The sequence below is a fragment of the Tyto alba genome, unplaced genomic scaffold (assembly GCF_018691265.1).
Source record: "Tyto alba isolate M040663 unplaced genomic scaffold, T.alba_DEE_v4.0 Super-Scaffold_2, whole genome shotgun sequence".
In the NCBI taxonomy this organism is placed as follows: Eukaryota; Metazoa; Chordata; class Aves; order Strigiformes; family Tytonidae; genus Tyto; species Tyto alba.
Window position 1 is genome coordinate 8,193,041 of NW_024881282.1, and position 22,441 is coordinate 8,215,481.

Below are 22,441 nucleotides of genomic sequence, written 5' to 3' on the forward strand. Positions count from 1 at the left end.
TTGAAAATGAAGGAGCTGAGGTAGAATTCACAAGATAAGAAGTCTTATAATTCTTAGAATAGATTCACATTCAGCATCTTGGTGTCAGAGGTATCTGAATAATGATTATTATTCCTGCTTTGAGAATTCTCTTTTGAATTGTTTTGTTTTGTTTTTTTTTTTTAACTAGCGATTTAATTCTTTTTGTTCTAATGTCTGGCAGAAATTCATTTGTGTATATTTAAAAATGTATGTGCATTTAACCAACAATCCCCTCAGCATCACTTCCCGCCCTTTGAAGGGTGCTGCCCTCCTTAACCGCTGCCATTCCAAGCAGCCAGTAGGCATGCGCTGCACAGCAACGGCAGCTGCGTGGCAGACCTCTAAAAACCTGATTTTTGTTTCCCTTTGTCAGTGCACGATACTTGCTGCCTGTTGGGATGCTTTTAGAGGCCTCCTGAGCCAGCCATCTCAAAACAGGAATAGTTTGCTGCAGTAATAGTGTCTGCTAATGCCTCATTACAATCAATTTAAATGCTTCAGTTCCAGTGAGAGCTAATAACACATGAAAGTCAAACTAGGCTCGTAATTTCAAAGACACATATTTTTTTGTAATGAACTGAACTATTATGCCCTGTTGAAAGCTTGACTATAAAAGATTTTAAAGCTGTGTTTCTAGTGTCATTAGGACCTCCTCTTATGTGTCTTCTAAGGTTGGAATAGTAAGATATTCTCAGCTTTCCATTTACCTTTAATAAAATAAAAAAGCTTGATCTATTATCCGTTACAATTTTACATATTTATTAGTATTAAAAAATTAAAGTATCTAAACCAACATGACCTGCCTAACTTCCAGAGAGCTTCACATTACATTTTATAGAAAAGACAGTTTGTTTCACTGCCCTTTATTTACTTTCTTGTTTCCACTCCTAACTCAGCCTCTCCCAACTTGATTGTCTTTCAACTAAATGGCCTTGTGAAAATGAATGTTAAAGTAATGGTAGCAAATTACACCTGAAATCATCGTGGGCCACTCTTCAGATGGATATCTGAAGTAAGAAAGAAGACAAATTGGGCCCAATGAGCTCAATACCTGGCACAAGTTAGGGAAACAGGAAAAAAACCCAGATGCATATATAGAAAGGAAAATCAAATTTACCTCATCTTCAAAAATCTCATGACCCTGCCAGATCTGGAATGGGTAGGACACTGAAGACTTTGGGAAAAAGACAAAAGAGCAGTTGGGCTGGAGAAAATTAAGAGAAATCAGGCTTATGTATTTTTAAATTTTATTTTACAGATAATTCAAGAGGGATAGTGGAGAGGTGAGGCAAATATCTGAAAGGAGGAAAAAATGCACAGATTAACCACTCCGGTTGAGCAAAGAACAAGGCACAGGCCACACTGACCTACACTGGGAAGTTTGCAAATGCAGAAATAGACTTGTTGCTCCCCAGCCCACAGTGCACTGAGGGCTGTGGGAGGTGCATGGAAGATGTCTGGCTCTCGCTGAGCCTCCAGAGAGGTTGTGGATGGGCCCAGAAGCAGCAAAGGGGATGGAGAACCTGGCAAGCTTCATAGCTTTCCTTGCTCCACTGAGGCTGGTAAAGCTGCTAAGATCACTCCTTTACCCACTTCTTACCACAGCTCACTGACCCCACTGTTATTCTCATTAAAAACAGGGGTAATCTTTAACGCTAGGCCCATAAACAGTGTACCCCCAAATGAGAACTGATGGGGCAGTGGGGGCAGAGACACACAGGCTAGTTTTACCATAAAACACAACATTTTGTGAAGTTGCAGTCACAGGTTGTAACAGAAACGGTCAAGAGAGGGGGATATCTGAGTTCTGATTTGTTGTGTTGAGGACAGGGGACAGAAAGGGCTCAGCAGAGACAAAAACCCTGCTCTTATTGGCAAGGGCAAGGAAGGCTGGCTCATCAGGCCCCTCCTGTACTCGGTGGAGAGAGAAGGTCTTTGAGAGGATTGGTGGCCCTGAATTGAGCTGTGAGTGAGCCTCTTTTTAGGGTCCCTTAAAGATTAACCCAAATAGGCTGAAATCAGCCTTTATGAATCCACTGTCAGGTTCAGGGTGGGATGGTAGTGAGCAAGAAGGGATCCAGGAGAGACTAGATTGTGAGAAACCAGATCAGTTGTCTTCATCTTATTGTGGTAGCACGTCTCTGCAGGAGGATGACCAAAGACTGCAGCTTTAATCTTAAGGAGTGATGGTTCTAGATATTCATTAAAAACATTCACATGGGACTGTAGTCCTTTGAAGAAAGGCAAGCTAGACAAGTTGGAAAACTTTAGTTTAACACAGACTGCAGAAGAGAAAGCAAAACCCCCTTAATTAGCCATTCCTAGCGTATCTAGTCACTGTCCAGACAGTGCAAGAATAATCACAGCTACAAGACAGCTTAGTTCAAACTGTGAAGCTTAATTCGCCCTATTGCACTGGCAGGTGATGACAGTGTTTCTTCAGCCTAATGCTAACAGGGAACAGAAAAATATTATTTTTAGTGGAAGACTAAAAAGCAGCAGGCAGAGAAATCAGTTACCTTCTCTCTTCCTGTCCCTTAACACTGAGCCACCCCCTGATTTGGCTTGACTTCAAGCATGTACTCTCTCAGTCCTCCAGGTAGTTGTTTTTTATTAGTTTCCCATCTTACCTGTGACTAAGAAGGCGAGAATGCAAGTCTCTGAATTTTCCTACAGTCTCTTTCACTTAAGGATTTGTGTGTAAAATAATTTTATCTTCTTTCCTGTGTGTATGTTGCACCATGCTTTGCCCTAGAAGTCAAACATAACCCTCTGAAGATGAAAAGGTAACTCATACTGGAGAACAGTCTGTGTTGAGACCAGCCAGTCCCTTCAACTGGCTAAAGAAGCTGCCCAAATCTTTTATACAATTAATTTCTATGTCTAGAGCTAGTCCATTGGTAATTCACTTAGGAGGAAGTTTCACAATAAATTTATCCAAAAGAAGATAGAACTATCACAAGAGTTTTAACATAAGTAAAAGTTAAGATGGATTTATGTGACATTCTTGAGGCTTGTGTAAGTCAACAGGAAAATACTGTTATTCCACAAGATGCCACTGCAGCTGGACGGGCTTGGGCATCACTGATCTTCTGAGAATTAGCACGAATTAATTTTCACATTAACCTGCTTGCAGCCATGAACGCTGCACTAGGTACTAGGGGATTCAGATCATTACAACAATAATACTTTTGTGCTAATTACAAGGACACACCAAAAAGGTTTCTGTAGCAAGACTAGCCCATTTTATAGCATGTAGGCCACTGGCAGTAATGAGCTTCATCTGTCCCAATTGGTATAGAGTAATTTTCTTTAAGGTCTCATTTCTGACACTTGCAGACTTTTTCAAAAGGTTTTCACTTGCAAAACCATCCCTGATTGCCTGTTATCTGTGTTTTCCCTTTTCATTATTTTTTTAGTTTTACTATAGTGTTAGTTTTGAAATATTTCAGATTGCCATATTGTTTTCTCGTATTCGTTGTCATCTAGCAGGAATGGTCTTAAAAAGAAGGAAAAAAGCTTTAGATAAGACATTAGGAAAAAATGAAGCTGCAGAAAGGAGAGTGAAGCACCAGATTAGACTCTTTGGTGTGGTTGAAGTGTCTCCACCTCTGGGGATTTTTTAAGAACAAATTAGACAGATGTCTGTAAAAAGATATAATTGTGACTTGCGGACCCTAAAGCCTTTCTGCTCCCTCCCTGACAACTTCTCTTTCTCCTCTTCACTCTGATTGCTCACACTCATGCTCCAGTTGCAAGTTTCTGATGCCTGGCACCCATTTAAGTGTGTGCTGTTTGTCCTTGGAAAATGTTAGGCAGTGCAATTTGATACAATCCTTAATCATTGCAGTCTAAGCTAAATCATCTCCATTTGCTTTGGAAAGTGCAATCAGTTGCCCCAACACAGAAGGCATTTAGGAACTTAATCACAAATCCCAGACCATAATGCTCTCCCAGATGATCTTGCCTGAGTCTCTCATTTGATCTGAATATGTCTGTTTCTTAGAAGAGTATGTATAGGAAACATAAGTCATTCTGTATTCTTCAAGAAATTTCTTCAGTGTTTATGCGTTTTGACCATTCCTTCCCAAACTGTTTCTGAAAGCTGTATGTACGTGACATTTATCAGTGCTAAATGCTGTTTAAACACCTAAGTGAAGGGATCATCTTGATCCACTGCTTTTTCCTACCTGCATCATCCTGGACAGTCACAAGTAGTGAAGCAGAAAATCAGAGAGCCTTGGAGAAACCAGCCTACCAAGGCTGAGCCAAAGTACAGTGTCAACAAAATATTACAGACTATCACCATTTTTGTCAATGAGCTCTTCAGGAAAGGAAAAGCCAGTCTGCAGATGTCAAATGAATCTTAGGATGAAGCCATAGACTGCAGTCATGAAAAACTGTCACTGTATTACAAATTATGATTTCCCCCCTGAAAATGGGTCTAAAAGAATTTGCCTTTCAAGGGAACATATGGCGCTGCAATCCAACTGCTGTCCCTAACAGTAGGCTGGCAACTATGGGAAAGTCTGCACCAGTAAATAGCATTTGACACAGCCCCTTTTTTCTCTCTCCCTGTCCCTCTCTGCATTCCATATATATACATATAACTATGTAGATATATATTTGCATTAAATTAAATATATATATATGCATTGAATTGATGCTGTAAAACACAGTTAAACCAATAATATCCACCACATCAGGATAACAAAGCATTCACTCCAGAGAACAAACAGCTGGTCCTTGGGAAAAGCTGTTGAGGTTGCCGTTCTTATTCTGGGATGCTTGTCATAATCATGAAAGAATATAAGGAGCCTGGGTATCAGGTGGGAAGTTTTCAGCACTTCCATTTTCTATTAATCTTAAACCTTGTCCATAACGTGGCTCACTAGCACAACAAGGAGACAGCAGAGGTCTTCTCCCTATGAGATTGACCCTGATCTTTTCTTTTTTACCTAAGTCTATGGCATGCCTGAGTTGAACAAAATCACTGAAGATATTGATTTGATGAAGACACTGTAGACAGAAAGCATAAAGGGCTTGGTGGTTTGTAATATTCACTGACATACGTGTTGTCAAATTAACTTTGATTTTCAGTTTTCACTCAACAGAAAGGCTGTAATACAATAAAATTGTTTACATAGTACACAGGACCAGTGATGGGATGGATAATAACTGGAAGATGTTACTGTGCCGAGGTTAGGAAGACCTGGTTACTCCATCACAGTATAGTGGAAAGTTGGCACAGGGAATAGGAAGGGCCTCTCAAATACCTGTTTAACTACAGATAGTGCTTTATCTGGAAAACGACACCTACAGTGTCCATCAGGAAAGGAGAAAAAGTAATATTTGTGCATTCAACAGATCTGGAGATGCATGTCTCTCCTCAGTAGTATGTAGAAACATAGATTTAGAAACAAAACAGGGAAACAAATCCAAAATTGGATTTAAAAAGTAATATAGTTTGTCTGGCAAATTTTCTTAATATCAGTTTTTGATGGTTTTTAGAAAGAGGAATATGTTTGATGCAATATGTCTGATTTTTTAGGAAGTCATTTGATATTCCATGATATAGGACACTGCTATTTAAATCAGTGAACTCATTGTAGCAATGATAAAAAAGCCAACTAAAGGAGAGGCAAGCATACTGAAAAAGAATGAAACAAAGGTTGGATTGTTTATTTAGCAAAATGGAGATTGGTAGATGAAGTTGTGTTCTCTCTATAAATCTGTCATGAGAATCAATATACAACGGAAAAGGACAACTTACACAGAGGATCTGTGTTGGTACAAAAGCCAATAAGTAGCTTCAGCTGCATTTAGTTACAAGAATGAGTCTAGCCCTTTGAGGACTGAATTCTGTGTGTTATTGGACTAATTGTAAGAAAATATTTGAGCGGTTTATGCACAGGATTTTAGGTTTTGATTTTCTGTAAAAGCAGGAATTGGACTTGATTAAGAACTTTTCCAGCTAGGTCTTTTATCCTGTAAAGGTGGGTTTCTGTGGTTCAGTGAATGATGAGCCTAAGAGTATCAGCAGTAATTGCAAGGCATTTGTTGGCATTACATTGATTTTTCAGACATTATTCCAATTCTACATTATCTGATGCTCAAGTTAATCCACATTTCAGAGCATCCAGACCATCAAATATAGCCTCTGTGTCTAATTAGTGGCCAGTTGCACAGCATACATGCTTGCGACCTAGATATTTCATTTCACAGTACTCAAAATACTCCTTATAATAAGGTAAGAGGCATGCAGCGAGCATGACTTATCCTGAGGCAATATATGTATTTGTCTTGTTTAAATTCACTCAGGCTTGCAATGTGCTCAATCGTTCCCTATTACCCATTTGTATTAGTAATGGTAATCTGGCTTAATCAGGAAGTTCTTGCAAGCTAATATTGCCTCTTAGAAAAGATCAATACACATGTGGGAATGTTTTTATCCATTTCATTCCTTTCAACATACTTTTCTTTTTTGTTCAGGACATTTGGGATGTTTTTAAAAAAGTTTTTTTTTTATGGTAAAAATGGATAGCTTCGTTTCTAGTCTTTGCTCAGTTCTTCTTTTTAATTCAATATAGTGTCTCAGACAGCCTCAGAAGATGGGCGGAGATAACTTTGTCTGGAAAAGCAGCACAGATGAGTATAGGAAAGGAAAGATTACAGGGGGAGGTAGTTTTTACCCAGCGGATTTTTAAGTCAAGGAGGGAATCATTTATTAATGACATTATTCAATGTAAGCAGACATTATTAACCATAATGGCAAAACAGTTCAACACAACAAGTAATACCCATGTTTATTTTCATAACACTTTTGCTAAGATTCTGGCTGTATTACTGATGGTCCTTCTAATCTCTATGCTTCTTCTAGTCTGTAAGGCTATCCTGTTATATGGATAATTACATCAAATAGTAGTGGTATTCTTGCTACTATTTAATTGTCTGCTTTAGCTTATAATTTTCAAATGATTTATGGGTCATTGTTTTGAGGTTTTTTTACTGTAGGCTACCACTTTCATGCTGGTTTGTGGAATTAATAAAATCACATCAGATTCTCCACAACTCTGTTTTCAGAAAGAAACTTTTTTCCCACAAGAGTCTTCTAGGAACCCCTTTTTTATTTCTTCCCACTCTAAGTATATCAGAATTTCATGGAGTACAAGTACAGAAGCGGCATATGATGTCTTAGCTTTGAAAGTTTTCATATAAGTTTTCATAAAAGTTCACTTGGGAGTTTTGAGCCCTGATTGAGCACTGTCTTGTTTTGTAATTTTTGTCTGAAAATCAGGCAGGTCAGACTGGTCTACATTTCCAGTTTTATTTTAAAACAATTCTTTCACAATTCCTATGCAGATCATCTGTCTTCTTAGCCATACTAATTTGTTATTGATTCTGGAGATGATGAAGTATGATTGTACCCTTTTTCTTGTTCTAAACTGCTTTATTACAAGGTGTCATCTTCTGCATACAATAGTTCTGGGGAAGATACCACCTCCCCCAATCTGCCCCCCAGCTCTGTATCACTGTATCTTACCTCTTCATATTTGCAGGCAGTTTCATTTCTGAGAGCTTTCCAGTCTACATCAATCAGACTCAGTTGGTTAGTGTAAATAGACTGAAGAGGCTAACCCAGTTCATTCTTGTTGAAAGGTATTTGGGAAAACTCCCATGAGTCATGTAGCTGATAGGTGGGGCACTCAGAAGACTATTGGAAGGAGGATATTTACAAAAGCTGGAGACAAGTAGGAATCATTTACCATTAGAGTCTGTAAAAGTGGAGTATCTACCCAATGTAGGTACAGGGTTAATCAAGACCATCAAAATGTCTTCCCGGTATTGCCAAGCCTAGGAAACTCTAGAAGCGGTCAGCTCTGTATTTTGTTTCCTCATGTCAATTCATGTCTTTAAGAGCTGTAAGCAGGCAAAGCCAGCATCACCATTAAGAGGGTATGGCTAATCAGTATAATATGTTCAACTCCCAGGAAACAGAACTACATTTGGTAAAAAGCAGAAGCAAGAAAAAGCAATGAAGCAAAAATAATAAGTAACAATTGCCCCAGGCAATAATTTTGGATGGGGAATTGTGGAAATTGAATAAATGTCTGAAAATAAGATCCTTCACCACTAGCCTTAAGCAAGGAAATGACTAAGTGAATTAGCTTAGCTATTAATAGAAAGTAGGTTTTGTTTCTTTGCAATGTCCCATGTAAATATTTGTTGAAGAAAGAGGATTCCAATGCAGGGCAGCTTTTCTTTTTTTTCACCTTGACAGTCATTTTGTGCCTAAAACACCAGAGATATCTTAAAACATTTCTGCACTGTACAAATCAGTAACTCCTACAAAGCTATCAAGGTTAATGAGACATATGCTGCTCTGCTGGGCAAGCGTGGCTGTGCAAGCTGGATGCCTGGGGTGAAGTGATGTGCTCAACTTTTCCAAGATTTCACACTGTGCTGCCAAGGCAGACCATGTGTTATGATATGGCTGTTTCAGATCTGGCTCTCTGCTCTTTTATTTGCCTTGCCCCTCCTTGGACATGTGTACACAAAACATTGTCCAGGATGTTAGCTCAGTGTGAGCCTCAGGGAATTTGACGAACTGCCACTAACAGTCCTGTTTAGTTGAGGGGTGCATCAATTCAAATCAAGGGGGACATAACTTTTTGACAATACAGTAAAATTCAGTGCAGGCAAAAGGTTCCCAAAATCTTGGGAGGGGTGGTTTTTAAAAGCTATTGAGTTGCTTGCAGTTTTCTTTGATGGTTGGAAGAAGCTGCAAGAAATTCCCATCTGAGAAAGTCCAGGCTGACACTTCATGAACCAAGGATAGGCTTTAAGGGAACAGATAGAATAACACCTCAGTGGGATACATAGTCCTTGTCACTCACTAATAGCTTGATTTATTTTAGTACATCTCTTTCATTATGAGGCATGAATTCTCTGCAACTAAAGCTACTAGAGACTAATTTGTATTGGAATTATATTCCCCATGACATAGAATAGAGCACGATATTAGGCTCCTGAGTGTATCGTGGGAGGAAGATATCTTTTCAGGTGTATTTATATTCACAACTAACACAATATGAGGGCTGTATCTAATGGGGCAACAGATGGAAGAAGCATTATATTCAGTAATAAAGCAAATGAAAATAAAGTTAGTGGTGATGTTTAAGCAATGAGGCCAGCTACAGAACAAATATACAGGGTGAAATTTCAATTGGAAGTCAGACTCAAGTGTAAATACCTGTATATTGGTAGAGGAACACAACCAACCAATATCAAAGAACAAAGACATTAATGGCCCTACTGTGCTGAAGTTTAAAAGGCCAAAGCAATGAGTAAAGTCGGTAAATATGCCTACATCATTATTTTTGAAAGGTTCCTGAAAAGGTGTGTTACAAATACTCCAATAAAAACAAGCAGATATATTAAAACTAATAAAACCTAATAAAATGTAAATGTATCTTCCATTCCCCAGTATTGAAATCTGTGGTTTTCATTTCCTCTGAGTGAGCTCAGGGGAGTTATATGACTGATAAAGAAATAGCAGCATAACTTGTTCTGTTGCTTAGCACATCATGAATGAAACAAAGCCTTTTGAGCAACACTTTCTCCGATAAATAATGCACATTATTGCATTGCCTATTGATGGCATAAGAAATGTGTGCATTTTTTTTCCTATCAAGTGATGAATTTAGCTGATGTTAAATCTAATTGATCTTTTGGACTTATTGAAGGCACAACACTTGCCATACAGTATAAGATGAAAAGCCAGCCTTGTCCAGAACTATGTCCCTGGCAGTGGCCAACACCAGACATGGTAGAGGAAGATACAATAGCCAAAGGTACCGTGAACTGTACCTAACCATAGTATGTTTGGGTTTTTATTTAATTATTATTAAATTACCACAGAACACAAAGAATTTTCACCGTTGTTAACCTACTATGTAAATGCTTGCAACCTCAGACAGCTATAGAATTGAACTCCTAAAAACAGCATCATCTACAAACAGCAGTCAGGGTACTTTTAGTAAAAGTTGACTCAAAATAAATATTAAACAGAAATACCACAAAACTGTAAACAGAAGACATAAATACTAGCCAAAAGTATTAGCAGTTTATGTCTTTTTTCACACTCTCGCTTTTTATGTGTATTACAGTAGTTTCAAAGGCTCCCAGAGCTGTGGGACGCTAAGCACCTAGCAGGCATAGCCAAAGACACAATGTTAATCTAGCATCCATATCTTTGCCTTAGGTGCTGTAGTGTGATGAGACTTACTCTTTGTGTCTCACCCAAGTTCACACGATAAATGCGTGGAAAAGAAAGAATCAGACCCAGTCCTCCGCAGTCCTGATGCTGGTCTGCTCACCTTCCTCTCACCTCCATGTGTAAAACACTGGTGACTGGACAATACTGTGGGCAAAGGGCAGAAGCGGAAAACACTCACTGTAGAAAGAAATGTGTTCTTATGTTATTTTAAATCTTAAACAATTCAGCCAAGACATCTGCTAAGAGGACACAGAGGGGAGAAAAAAAACATTTACATAAACAGCATAAATAATGTTACTATAATAATAGTATCATGCACATTGCTATCTCAGATGTCCAGGGCAATAAATTCATGACTTGCTGTAGTGGCATACAAGTTATGTTCCCATAAACAGAACAGAATAAAATCTCAGAAGGTTTAAACTGGCCTGGATCCACCGAAATTATGCCAAATTTATACTGATGGATAAGCTGGTCTGGCAGCTATTCATTTATTATAGTGACTAAAGTTATCCGACATACCCTTTTTGAGGTGATAAAATTCTATCTCTGACTAATACCTTTCTAGTTTTTTGTTTTGTTCTGATTTTTAAGCAGTGTAGTCTGTTAAAATTGGACAGTTTGAGTTTTACTTTAATTTCACCCTCTGACAGAGTCCAAGAGATATACGCTGCCTTTTCCAACCTCCTGCATGCATTGTAGCCATCACTGCTTCGCCATTTGCTGAAGTGGGCTAGAGATGCATTATTTTAGAAGCACAAAAGCAGCAATTAGGAAATCTCTTATCATCTAGAAGCAAACAGTGATGATCCTGAATTACACAGGAAAGCAAATTTTGATACCTGCTGACAGAAGGAATTGCTGTCTCTCTAAAGGTGCCAGCACTAAAAGCATTCAAACTAAAAAAGACTTGGACTGTGATGCTAAACTATTATTTTCACTGTTGTATAATACGTCAGCATTTCAGTTGCTTAGCTATACTTTACTGGTAGGATCAGAGCTTTTTTGTTACCATGTTCTCTAAATTCAGTCAAAGCTACAATCCTTATTATAAATTTGAAAGTGAAAAATAACAGTAATATAGCTTTTTAAAATTCTGCAACTCCTGTTCTCATAGAAAAGCTGCAGCGTATTTATTCATCATAGCTATTCTTTATTTGTATGACCAAAAAGTAACATCAAACCATCAGATATAAAATCTCTGTCTTTGCTATTTTTAGATTTAGAAATTATTTGATTTTCACTATGATTTTTTAAAAATTGCTTGAGGTTTGGTTTCTTGCATTCATTTTTAGTCCCTCAAATGCATCTAGACTTCCAGAGCTTTCTTGCATGCTCAAGTATCATAGCCCTTTAGGCCATTTCTGAAATGACTCGGATAATTTGAACCTAAAATTTCAGTATACTGCTTATTTTAATTGAAAATAGTCCTTTTTCCATGTATATGAAAGGACTTAAGTCACAACTCTTACCCAACTGTCCTTGATGTCTGTGCATCTGTGCATCCACCATGGATCTCATAAAATCATTATATTTTCCTTCACAGCATGTGGAGAGACTTAAGTGTTGAGTAATTGGCCTCACAACTGCTCACATACTAAGCCAAATCATGGGCCACCAAAGCTGGGAAATAGGAAACTCAGAAGGGAGATGTATGTATTAAAATAACTCCTCCCCACCATGTAGGTACCCACCTGCACAGCTGTAGAAAGGGTGGCAGGATTTTAGATATCTAACTCACTTCAGCAGTAGCTGAAGTGCATAGACTCAGATGCCAAAGGGGATTAAGCAAGATTTTGTAGACCACAGTTTTTATCTTGGCCAGCTAAACTTAGTTTCAGTTTAAGTGCATTACTATTAGGGTTTGGGGATTTGGATGTTTTTTTAATGGGGCTGGCCATTTACTTTGCTTTGATTTCTCAGTATGTGAACTAAGGAGAAGGTTCAAGGTGTTTGAAGATCACTCCCAAAGGTCTATCCAGTCTTTTCAACATGTGCAAGTGCTTTGGAAAGGCAAACAATTGCATTGATATTCAAAGGTTAGAATAGATAAGAGTCCCAGATATAGTACTTGACAAGCTGTTGGAATGAGGTAGAAGGAAAAACACCAGCTCCCTGTCTGCATATTCAGACTAATGAGTTGGGTATGAAGCAAATGTCAGTTGTTCAAATTGGTGTCTGTATTTAATAAATACACCCTGGTTTTGCCTTGGTTGAACCTGTGAACAATTCATACTGTTGCAGTTCACACTGACTCCCCTCTCTCTCTCCTGACTGTGCAGACAATTGAGCAGAGCCAACTTTAGAAAACAGACCCTTGGAAAAATGGGCACTTGCTTGGGGCAGCATGCAAAGCCCATCTTGCCAATGCCAGAGCCCTGAAAAATGGTCTTGCTGTCCCTGCTGGGCCATTCCTCACAGTAGCAATCTCCTCTCCCACATCCAACAGCACCAGATTCACCTCTCCAGGGTTAGTGAGTTGTATCTGTATCCTTGGGACAGCTAAATTCAGGTCTACCTACACTGCCGTGAGCCCTGACCCAGCTTTAAAGCAGAGTATGAATAAACACTTCCCTCCTTCTCATCTGCCCTGTTTCTTATAACAACATTCCCAGATCCACAGGCCAGCACAAATCATTATATTATTTGGTCTGACCCCAGCAATAATATAGGTTACAGTTTGCTCACCCATTTGCCCTTTTAGTCTAATGTACAACTTTATCAGTTTCTTAAGCTACCAGAGTTAAGTTTGTTAGATCATTAGTGAATCAGGCAACAGGTTGAACATTTGCAGATGGATTTTGGTAAGTCAAATTTGGCAAATTTCACTAACGATGCACTCCAGCAGCAATGCATTCTTTGTTCTCCCTTACTGTAAAGGGCATGAAATTAGTGAATCGGCTTTAACTGTATTTCTTGGCAGCATGTCACAACCTCAGTGTCCTTTTAATTCTGTAGGAGCCCTAAAAGTGTCTTATTTAGATTCAGTGCTGAATTTGTAGGAGGTATGTAGAATTTTTCTGGACCTTAGCACTGCCACTTACTCTCACCTAGCAAACGCAAAGCTATTAGGAAACAGCTCCTCTGGAATGACCCCATATATAAGGAAGTGTTAAGAAAAAAGGACTTTTCCCCAGTGGGCAGGACTGCTGTAGCAGTTCTGATGGCAGAAATGAAGCATCACTCTTTCTTTTTCTGTTCACATTTCAAATGCAGCTGTCACTGTAGGATCTAGGCATCAGTAGGAGAACTAGGAGGACTGAGATTAAAGAAGCTGATATGACCTGGGTTAAATACTATCTGCAGTGATGGTCTTGCAAATTTTGGTCCAGGCATTTCTCAGGAGGAAGGGACATGTGTACAGTTCAGTATTTTTTGATGCATAAATACGAAGAAGGTACTGTGGGAAAAAACATCTCAAGAACATGAAGTAACAGAACTATCATTAGTACTTCAGTATTTTTTAATACCAAGCAGGGAGCAGGAGCTTGAACCCTGAACTTCCATCACAGACTTCTTAGACAATTTTTAAGATGTGTTGTGGTTTCAAAATGATTTCCAGAAAGACAGAGGTTATTAAATTCAGAATAAATTTACAGTCAGTTAAAATCAGTTAAAATACAAGTATGCTCTGAAGTCAGAACACAAGCTCTAATATCATCATCTGACCAAGCTGTAATCATTCGAGTATCTCATGAGCTGGTGTTCAAGTTGCAAATAGCTGGATGCTGTGCTAGAGAGAGTCAGATTTTCAGTCCTTTCTTCTCACTCTCCAGATCGGTGTCTAAATCTGGGAGTTACTCCCACACGTCACATACAGACTCTGCCTGTGATATGGTTGCTTATTAAAGGAAAAGCTGCCATTACAGCTGCTCTGATGTAAACCATTCATATCTGTGGCCTCGCCCAGATGTAAAACATCAAAGAAGCTGAAGTAGACTGTATGTTTACTGTCTCCTTCTGTGTATCCACCTCACATGAAAGAGACCTAGTAACAACCCTTAAAACTGTAGTATTCTGTCTGTATGCAGAGGACTGACACTGTATGAGGAAGAGAAATGCAAGCTTTTTGGTTTTAAGATCACCTTTCCTATTTGCCAAGAAGAAATGGTAAATTTGTTATAAGGAAATATAAAGTTAAACAAAGTGTTGCTCAAAAGATGATTATTTACCAAATAAATTCTAGAGCGGGGGAATAGAACAAATATGAGTCACATAGAACAAACTTAAATCCTACACTGGGATAAACACTTCAAAACTAAACTCCACTTTAAAAACAACACAGGTTTGTAGGAGTTTTAGTTCCGCTGAGGATTTGGGCTTTTAAATCACTGAGAAGTTTAAAGATGTACTCTAGGTGAAAGAAATGAGCAAGAAATAAGCTACAAAATAAATCTGAAATATAGTGTGCATGTAGGAGTGTCTCTTCTCCTGACATACAGAATTTTGGCTGCAGTCAGTGAAGTCATAGGTATGTGGGAAGACTGAAGAGTCTTATACCACAGCAGAGGTTCCCAGCTGATTGGCAAAGTAGCCACTGCCACTTAAACTCTATAGGTAATGCCAAAGAAGCACAATGGAAAGGGAGTTAAAATGTATCAAGGAAGAAGAAGAAGAAGAAGAAGAAGAAGAAAACAAGAAGAAGAAGAAAACAACAAGAAGAAGACTATGACAAAGAAGAAGAAGAAGACGATGACAAAGAAGAAGAAGAAGATGATGCAGATGACAAAGCTGATGAAGAAGGGGAAAAAAACACAGAAGCCCAAATCAAACCACTCTGCTAAGCAAGCTAGAAGGTAGCTAGTGTCTATGCAAAATGCGGGATCTTGGAAAGGTCAGATGTTATTATCCAATGAAAAGTTAAAGGGCACTGAATAAAATGAATTAGTTGTTGCAAAGCATCTAGACATTCTGGGAACCAAGCCAGTGTGAACAGCAAGTGATCAAACAAAAATAATGCTGAGATTTCTGCTAGGAGAAAATGAGAATATTGCTGTCTTACAGCATTCTCACCTTGCTCAAATGGCAACAAACAGGGAGCAGACCAATAGGTTATAAATGCACAGTAAAGATTATTTGCTTAAACCAAGAGGTGGTGTGCTCTGATGGAATGTACCTCCACCTTTAAGGGAGGAAAACTTATGTTCTGGTTTCACTTCTGCTCCAGACTTGCTGTGTGGAAATGTAGACCCTCCTTTTGAAGCAGGGAATGAAATAAAACATTGAGGTTCAGGGAACATCTTCTTCTCTTTGCTGGTATCAGTCTGCAACATCTTACTCTTCAAAGTGTCACTGACTCACTGAAATGGATTTTGTACACCCCCACAAGTTAGTCTTCTAGCTCACATTGGTAGATTTCCTGGGTTTATGTTGAATTACGACTCTGTGTTGCTGGAGCATTGCCTTTAGGTTATCTATTTCAAGGAAGTAGAGCTTGTCTCCAAAACTGCAACCTTTCCTCTTGCAAACCAAAACTCAGCCCATTAGGTCACACAATGAGCACGGGAACATGCCAGCAGGAGGGACCATTGACCAGGCTGTACATGGGACATGTCCTTTCAGAGAGGAGCCTCACCAAATGACACATGTCTAGCTGAATCCTTGCCCCAATGCTGGTCACATGATGCTGATCAGCAGGTCATAACATTTTACAAAGTTACCAGCAGAGCTGTGGAGGAGGACAAGGTGTGGGAGGTGGTTTTCTGCCATTCTTATGCAGCTTAAACAGGTCTGGAGCTTCTGGGATCACTCACCCTAAGACTGAGCTATAAGACTAATAGCTTCACCTATTTAAAAGAAACAGAGCCCAGTCCTCGGTGGGCTGGGAGCAGTAATGTGGCTTATTGCTCATACAGTTTCATAGCTGCTTCAGCAATAATTAGACTTTGATATATCTCCTTCAGTTCTGTGGGATTTTACGCTAAATGCTTGACTCATTACTAACTTCAGTGCATCAGCCCACTGCCCCTAACAAGGTATCTCATCGTTTGGAAGGAGGAATGATATAGTGGAAAACTGCTTTTAACATCCTTTTTGCAGACTGAAAGATATTTGGTAACACATTTTAAATGTCCTTTCCTTTCCTGAAACTGCAGGAGAGAGGGTCTAACTTTTTGACTTTTTATGTAGTCAGCGCTGAAACGCTCAGGTATCACAATAAAGAGGTCATATATTTACCTAAGATAATATATTAATTCGAGCTTCTATTAGACCTCAATTTTCCAGATATGTCTTACACTCATTAATTTAATATTAATTTGCATTTAGTAGCTGTCATGATTATTTAGGTCAATAAAACTAAAATATCTTTATATTCTCTGTCTTTTTTATCTCCTTAGAGTACGCTCGGTTTGAGGCAAAAATCCATGACCTGCGTGAGCAGATGATGAATCACAGCATGAGTTCTGGGTCAGGCTCCCTGAGGACTAATCAGAAGAGGTCGCTGTATGTCAGGTAAGCAGGGAGAGATTTCTCCCGGGAATATGTCAGCAGCTACCTTGTCTATACCTGACTTGTGTGTTGTGGGTTCAGCAAGGTGGGAAAGAAGTTTGAAGAACTGCATTGAATTGAACCGAGAAATGCATCACTCTTACAAGCACAGCATCATTAATGTGAAAACTGGATAAAGCCCTATTGCTTAATCTGATCATTTCAAGCCATTTTCAAAGAGCATTATACTTTTACAGTAATTTGGTTTTATGAGATGAAGATTTCTTACCAGTTGTCAGCCCTTTCAATATCTGAGATGGATACTGTGGTATAGTGACGCATTGCGTTTCTGTGTGAGGTCTTGCCCAGACATGGAATGATTGTTCTCATAAAGAACACTTTTTCCCCAATCCCTTGTGCTTACAAAGCAAGGACTATTATATGCTATTCTAAATGAATGACAGTCTGCTGCTATCCCCTTGCATACCCCTTCTACCAGTCTATGCTACAAAGAATTTACCATCTACCTATCAAGATCAAATATGCAAACGAGATGCTAAGCAAACTGATGTACATAGTTTAGATGGGGTAGTGAATAACACAGGCACTGCCTAGTTGTAAACCAGGCAGTAGCAGTGGTTATAGTTTTGCTTCAACTGTGCAAGTCTATTGCCATAGACGTTGCTGGCTGAAAGACTGGGTGTTGCCTAATTGCCCCTAGCAAAGTTCTTGCCCTTTTTGGACTCAGGCAGACTATGGGACTCTGTGCCAAATATTTTAATAGTCTTAATAATTATGCTACACTAGGCTTTTCATTTTCATTTTTGATCCCCACGCTCAGCATATAATTTGAAATTTCTGACAATCATGAAGTAGAGGGAAGCAATTTGTCAGCCTCCAGGCACTGATAATTATTCATGGACAAGCTAATTCGGGTGATAACATTGCGGAGATCCAATTAAGGCTAAATTCTACAATTTGTCATTATGCCCTCAGCACGAAGGGGTAAGGTAGGAAAGAAGGAAGCAAAAACTTAAATGTTACCATGGATGGTCTTAGCAAGCACATGAAGCACTAATTGGTACTGCTGCCTGAAAAAGGAAGGACTGAAAGGAGATGGATCACTGTTACCAGTGACCTTGCTATTAGGCAAGATCAGGTTGGAAGTGTCGCGGTTTTCAATGCATATCTAACCTTCTCTGACCTCTCCGGCTCTGTGTTCACTTTTGGAGCCATTCCACTTGCAGTAGGATTTTTCCAGACCAAACCCAGAATGACTTTGTTGTCAAGAGGTTTGGTCAGCTCCCTGAATTTGCATTTTATGAAAAGCTACAGTCATTGCATATGTAGGGATAGATCCAAGCTTACTTTACTTGAGGTAAGACAAGAATCCAAAATGTGGGGAACAATGGTGCATGAAGTCCAAGCTAGCAACCACAAGGCCATTCAGGTATACACATAAAGGGCTAACGCCGAGTCCTGAACAACTTACTGGTTTGAGCTGCAGTAAAGCTCAATTACCCCTGTATCAGCATCGACCTGGTAAGCCCTGCTGAGAGCTGAGGCTTATTAGCTTGTACACTGAGCCAAGCTAATATATCTGTGCTGCATCTGGGCTACCCTAGTTCGTCTATATGGTTTTGCTTTGTGTGCACCAATGAGCCTGGTTTTCTGCTAGTTCATGAATTCTGAATGTGGTCTGTCTCACTAAGCTGATATGCCCCAGTGCTTCACTGCAGGAATCTTTGATGTCTTAGCTCCATATCTAAATATCACTTCCCAGACCATAAATGCAAAAGCTGTTCTTTTATTCCAGAGTTGTTCCAAAAAATGCCCCAAACCTCTCAAGCAGAAAACCTCAAAAGCCTCAGTCACTTTTGTTCGCATAAATTTTTTGCAGTCAGACCCGCACAATTGGCCGTATCCAACTCAGAAGTCTGTTTGAGAGACTGTATTTTACAGATTATTATACTGTGTGTGTAGTGCAGCAGTGCCTGTTGCATTGTACTAGGCACTGTTCGTTCAAATCATACACACTAATTACAAAGGTAGCTTACATCTACACTAGGCACTAAGGAAAAAATAAATGTGAGTTCGTAAATGCGCTTGTTTTCAGAGACTGAAATTTTCACTTTATGGATAAACTCTTTACAGCCAGGGCCCAATGTAAAAAGTCTGGGATTTAGCATTTTTTGGTATTCTTACAACTCAGGACATTTCTGTTTCACTGGATTATTTTGGTCATCATATGCAAGAGAACTAGAGGCAAATTACCATCTGTTGCAACTCTGTAGCTGTAACATCAAGTTTATGTTTCAAGTTTGCTGTTTTCCTTTCTTTGGGATGTAGTGATTTTTCTGTCCTTCACTGAGTACAAGCATAGTTACTTTTTAGCCAGAGAGCTTATTCATAGTAAATAAGTATGTTCTAGGCAGCACAAGAAAATAAATTAAGGTCAATATAGGTTGTAATTGAAAATAAGTGTCATTATCTGCTCACAGAAAAGCCAACAGAAAAGGGTGAGAAAAAAGCAAAGCCCTGTGAACAGATTTGCCAGTGGATGCGGGGTTCACTGTATGCAGGATTTTCTTCTTTACCTTACAGTCTGTGATTTCCCCATCCATCTACTACTAAAATAGCATAGCATTTTTAATTGACATATATAGCAGTTTTATTAAATGAAGTGAGGTAAAATTTAATATGGGATGATGGGTTGAATGTAGGACTAGAAGTATCTGGCTGAAAGCAATTAAAAGACACGCTTAAGCAGTGTATACAACCACCAGAAAGCAATCAAGAATGATTAGTTCAGAAGAAATTGAGTAGCTCTTTGACACAGTCTTTTATTTGTGCATACTCTGGTGTTTCTGATTTTATTGAGTTTTTTCTTCCTTTATCCCAGTCTATTTTTCAGTTGCCCTCTGGAATATTTCCCAGGAATTTCCTGGAGTTTTTTTTCAGTGCTACCTGTTCCTTTTGTATCATAGATCCTGTATCTCTATTTGGGATGTTACCAGAAAGTCCACAACACAAAAGGCAAAGTATGAGACTTCAGAGGGAGACGGAGCAGTAGGGAATGCTGTTAAATCTTTTGGGAACCCAGATTCTCTTTGTCATCAAACCTTTCTGTTGAGGAAAAGAAATACAGAAAGAAAAGCAGAAAGTGAGAGAATAGATATGAAAAATAACAAATTTTATTATTTATAAATTATTTATTGGTGAAGGTGAATGAACTTATTTTAGATTTAATATCTGAAATGAGAGGCTAAAAAATTTCTGCTGTTATGTTTTTTAATTCATTGGAATTCAGCCATCAGCTCATGATTCATGAGAAAAGTAAAGAAACCCATCACCAGCTAAATGCTGTGCTATATACATACATAGATTTAGTGTTTCTTATGCAAATTCATATTGTCTTTTTTGTATTTTTGGCTCAAGGCTTTAAAATCTGCTCTTGTAAAATTATGTATTTGGTTGTCTTGAAATAGATAGATGCTTTGCTTTGACCTTCTAGGTCCAGATCCATAGTAAAATTTTTCAGCTATATACAGTTACTATTGATACTCTAAGGAAAGGCCAAATCATGTTATTTAACCCATAGGCTACAAACATGACAGCCTTTTGAAGAGTTAAGCATCAGAGAAGTACAGTTCTTCAAAAAGTTTGGTGAATGCAAGCAGCCATTGAAACTTTAGTATAAAATTGCCAAGCTTTGGAGCTTAAGTATGATGAAAGGGTTTTCCTGTTGATTTACTAGATTCCTCCTGAGTTTAAAGTACTTGTGCTAGATTTCTGAGAGTAAAAGTAGGTACTTCAGTAATTGCTGCTAGATGTACAAATAAAAGTTTTTTGGTAATCATCTGGCATCCAAGAACAGCCTTCTTACAGTCTGTTGTTGATTTGCAGATGAAGAATAGTTAGATAAGATTAAAATAAACAGCCATGGCACTTTTTAATCTTAATTCAAACCAGGCAGTTTATGAAATAATGTCTTAATTAAAAATTCCAACTGTCCAAAGCCACAAACAGGCACTGTGGAGATGTATCAATCTGCAGAAATGACTCAGAAGCTTTACACACACCCTGGTCCTTTCATTGCCACTCCACTGTTTAAGATCTGTTCAATACCATCACTGACCAAACATAATTCCACCTAATCACAGGCACTTGTTGCCCTGTATAAGGGGGACTGGTTGAGCTTACTGAAATGCAGATATTCCAACTCCAGCACTACTTTTAAATATATCAGCACAAAGCAGATTGGACAGTTGGCTGTAAAGGTGGTTATGGAAATCAGAGCTGGAACAGGGCTGGATGCAGCTGTAATTTAAGAAGTGGTTTAGCAGCTGCCTCTACACCAACTGTCCAGGAGAGAAAACTACAGTGGGAAATGTCACCAAGTGTCACCAAAGGGAAATCCTCTTCCCAATATGATAAGGAAGTTTAAGATCTTTTTTTTGTTGTTGTTCCAGCCAATGCTGCACTAATTATAAAAACTGTGCATAGTGCAAACAAGTGCCTCTTAGTCCACTACATTTTTGTCTTCTTCTAGCTGGAATCAGTGCTACGCATTTCATAGCTTTGATAGATATGTGCTGTACAAACACAAAGCATTATATGTTAAAAATTAGTGTGTTCTGGTTCAGTTTTTATTGAGCTATGAGGAACAGAATCTGAATATTTGCCATAGCAACATAGCAGAAACTGAAAGGAAGTCAAAGTTGAGGGACTTCGGCTTGTTTACTCTGATTTCCAGCACAATGAATTCTCCATTAGGTGTTAGAGACCTTTATACAGATTTCCTGAACTTCTTAGAAATCAGCATTATGCCATAACACTTAAAGAGAATTTGATTTTCAACAAATCACAGAAATTCTCACTTGGGAGCTTTGCCGAGTTACTGCTGAAGTTTGGGTAAGGCAGTTTGTGAAAATCAAATCTGGCATCAGGGGCTGGATTTATGTAATGTCTGTTACAGTCACCAAATATCCATAGGCCAGTGAGCATTAAGTTAAGGCTTCTTGGGCAAAATTCTCCTCAGAGAGCTGCACAGCAAGTTGTGATGCAGTCTGAAACCCACATCCAAAATGCAGTTCTTGGAGACATCCTAGTAGTGAAATCTGAATCTGTGATAACATCAGACTGGGTGATGGAAAGCTCTACTATGTAGACCTAGAAGGAGAAATGTGATAAAGATGATATTTCATCAGGGCTTTTCGAGGGAACCAGAGAGAGAGGTATGAAATGGACATACCTAAATACTTACTGCAGGGAGAAACTATATATATATATAAAGAAAAACAAATAGATATATGTTAGTGTTAAATCTATGCTGTATCCACACGTACATTGCAAACATCTTCACTTAAGCTAGTTGTCTACTATCTCTCCTGAATAAGTAGACTGCACTTAACACTTTCAGAGTACAATTCATCTCATCCAGAAGCAGACATCTAAAATTACTCAGGCGAATCATGCCCTAAAAATGTCTATTTCTCACAATTGAGTGAAAGGAGCCTCAGGTGATTAGCTGAGAGGTAAATATCTGTATTAGAGACACTTCAAGTTGTGTGACCTGAATCCCACCCACACTGAATATCTTTTGCTCTCTCTCTCTCTCACACACACACACACACATACAGAGTATACATAAACATACCTTGAAGGAGCTGTAACATCAGGCACTGTGGCTATTGTCTGTGAATGCTTCTG

At 38.7% G+C, this 22,441-nt stretch overlaps 1 protein-coding gene across 25 annotated transcripts in view; it reads left to right on the top strand.

The window, feature by feature from the left end:
- The window catches only part of DLG2 (discs large MAGUK scaffold protein 2), a 1,033,591-nt gene that overhangs the window by 917,541 nt on the left and 93,609 nt on the right, over positions 1-22,441 (top strand). For all 25 annotated transcript variants that reach the window (XM_042793331.1, XM_042793310.1, XM_042793308.1 and 22 more), the window contains one exon: positions 16,639-16,753. In XM_042793331.1, the coding sequence (XP_042649265.1) occupies positions 16,639-16,753 (115 nt within the window). The remainder of the gene's footprint in view (positions 1-16,638; positions 16,754-22,441) is intronic.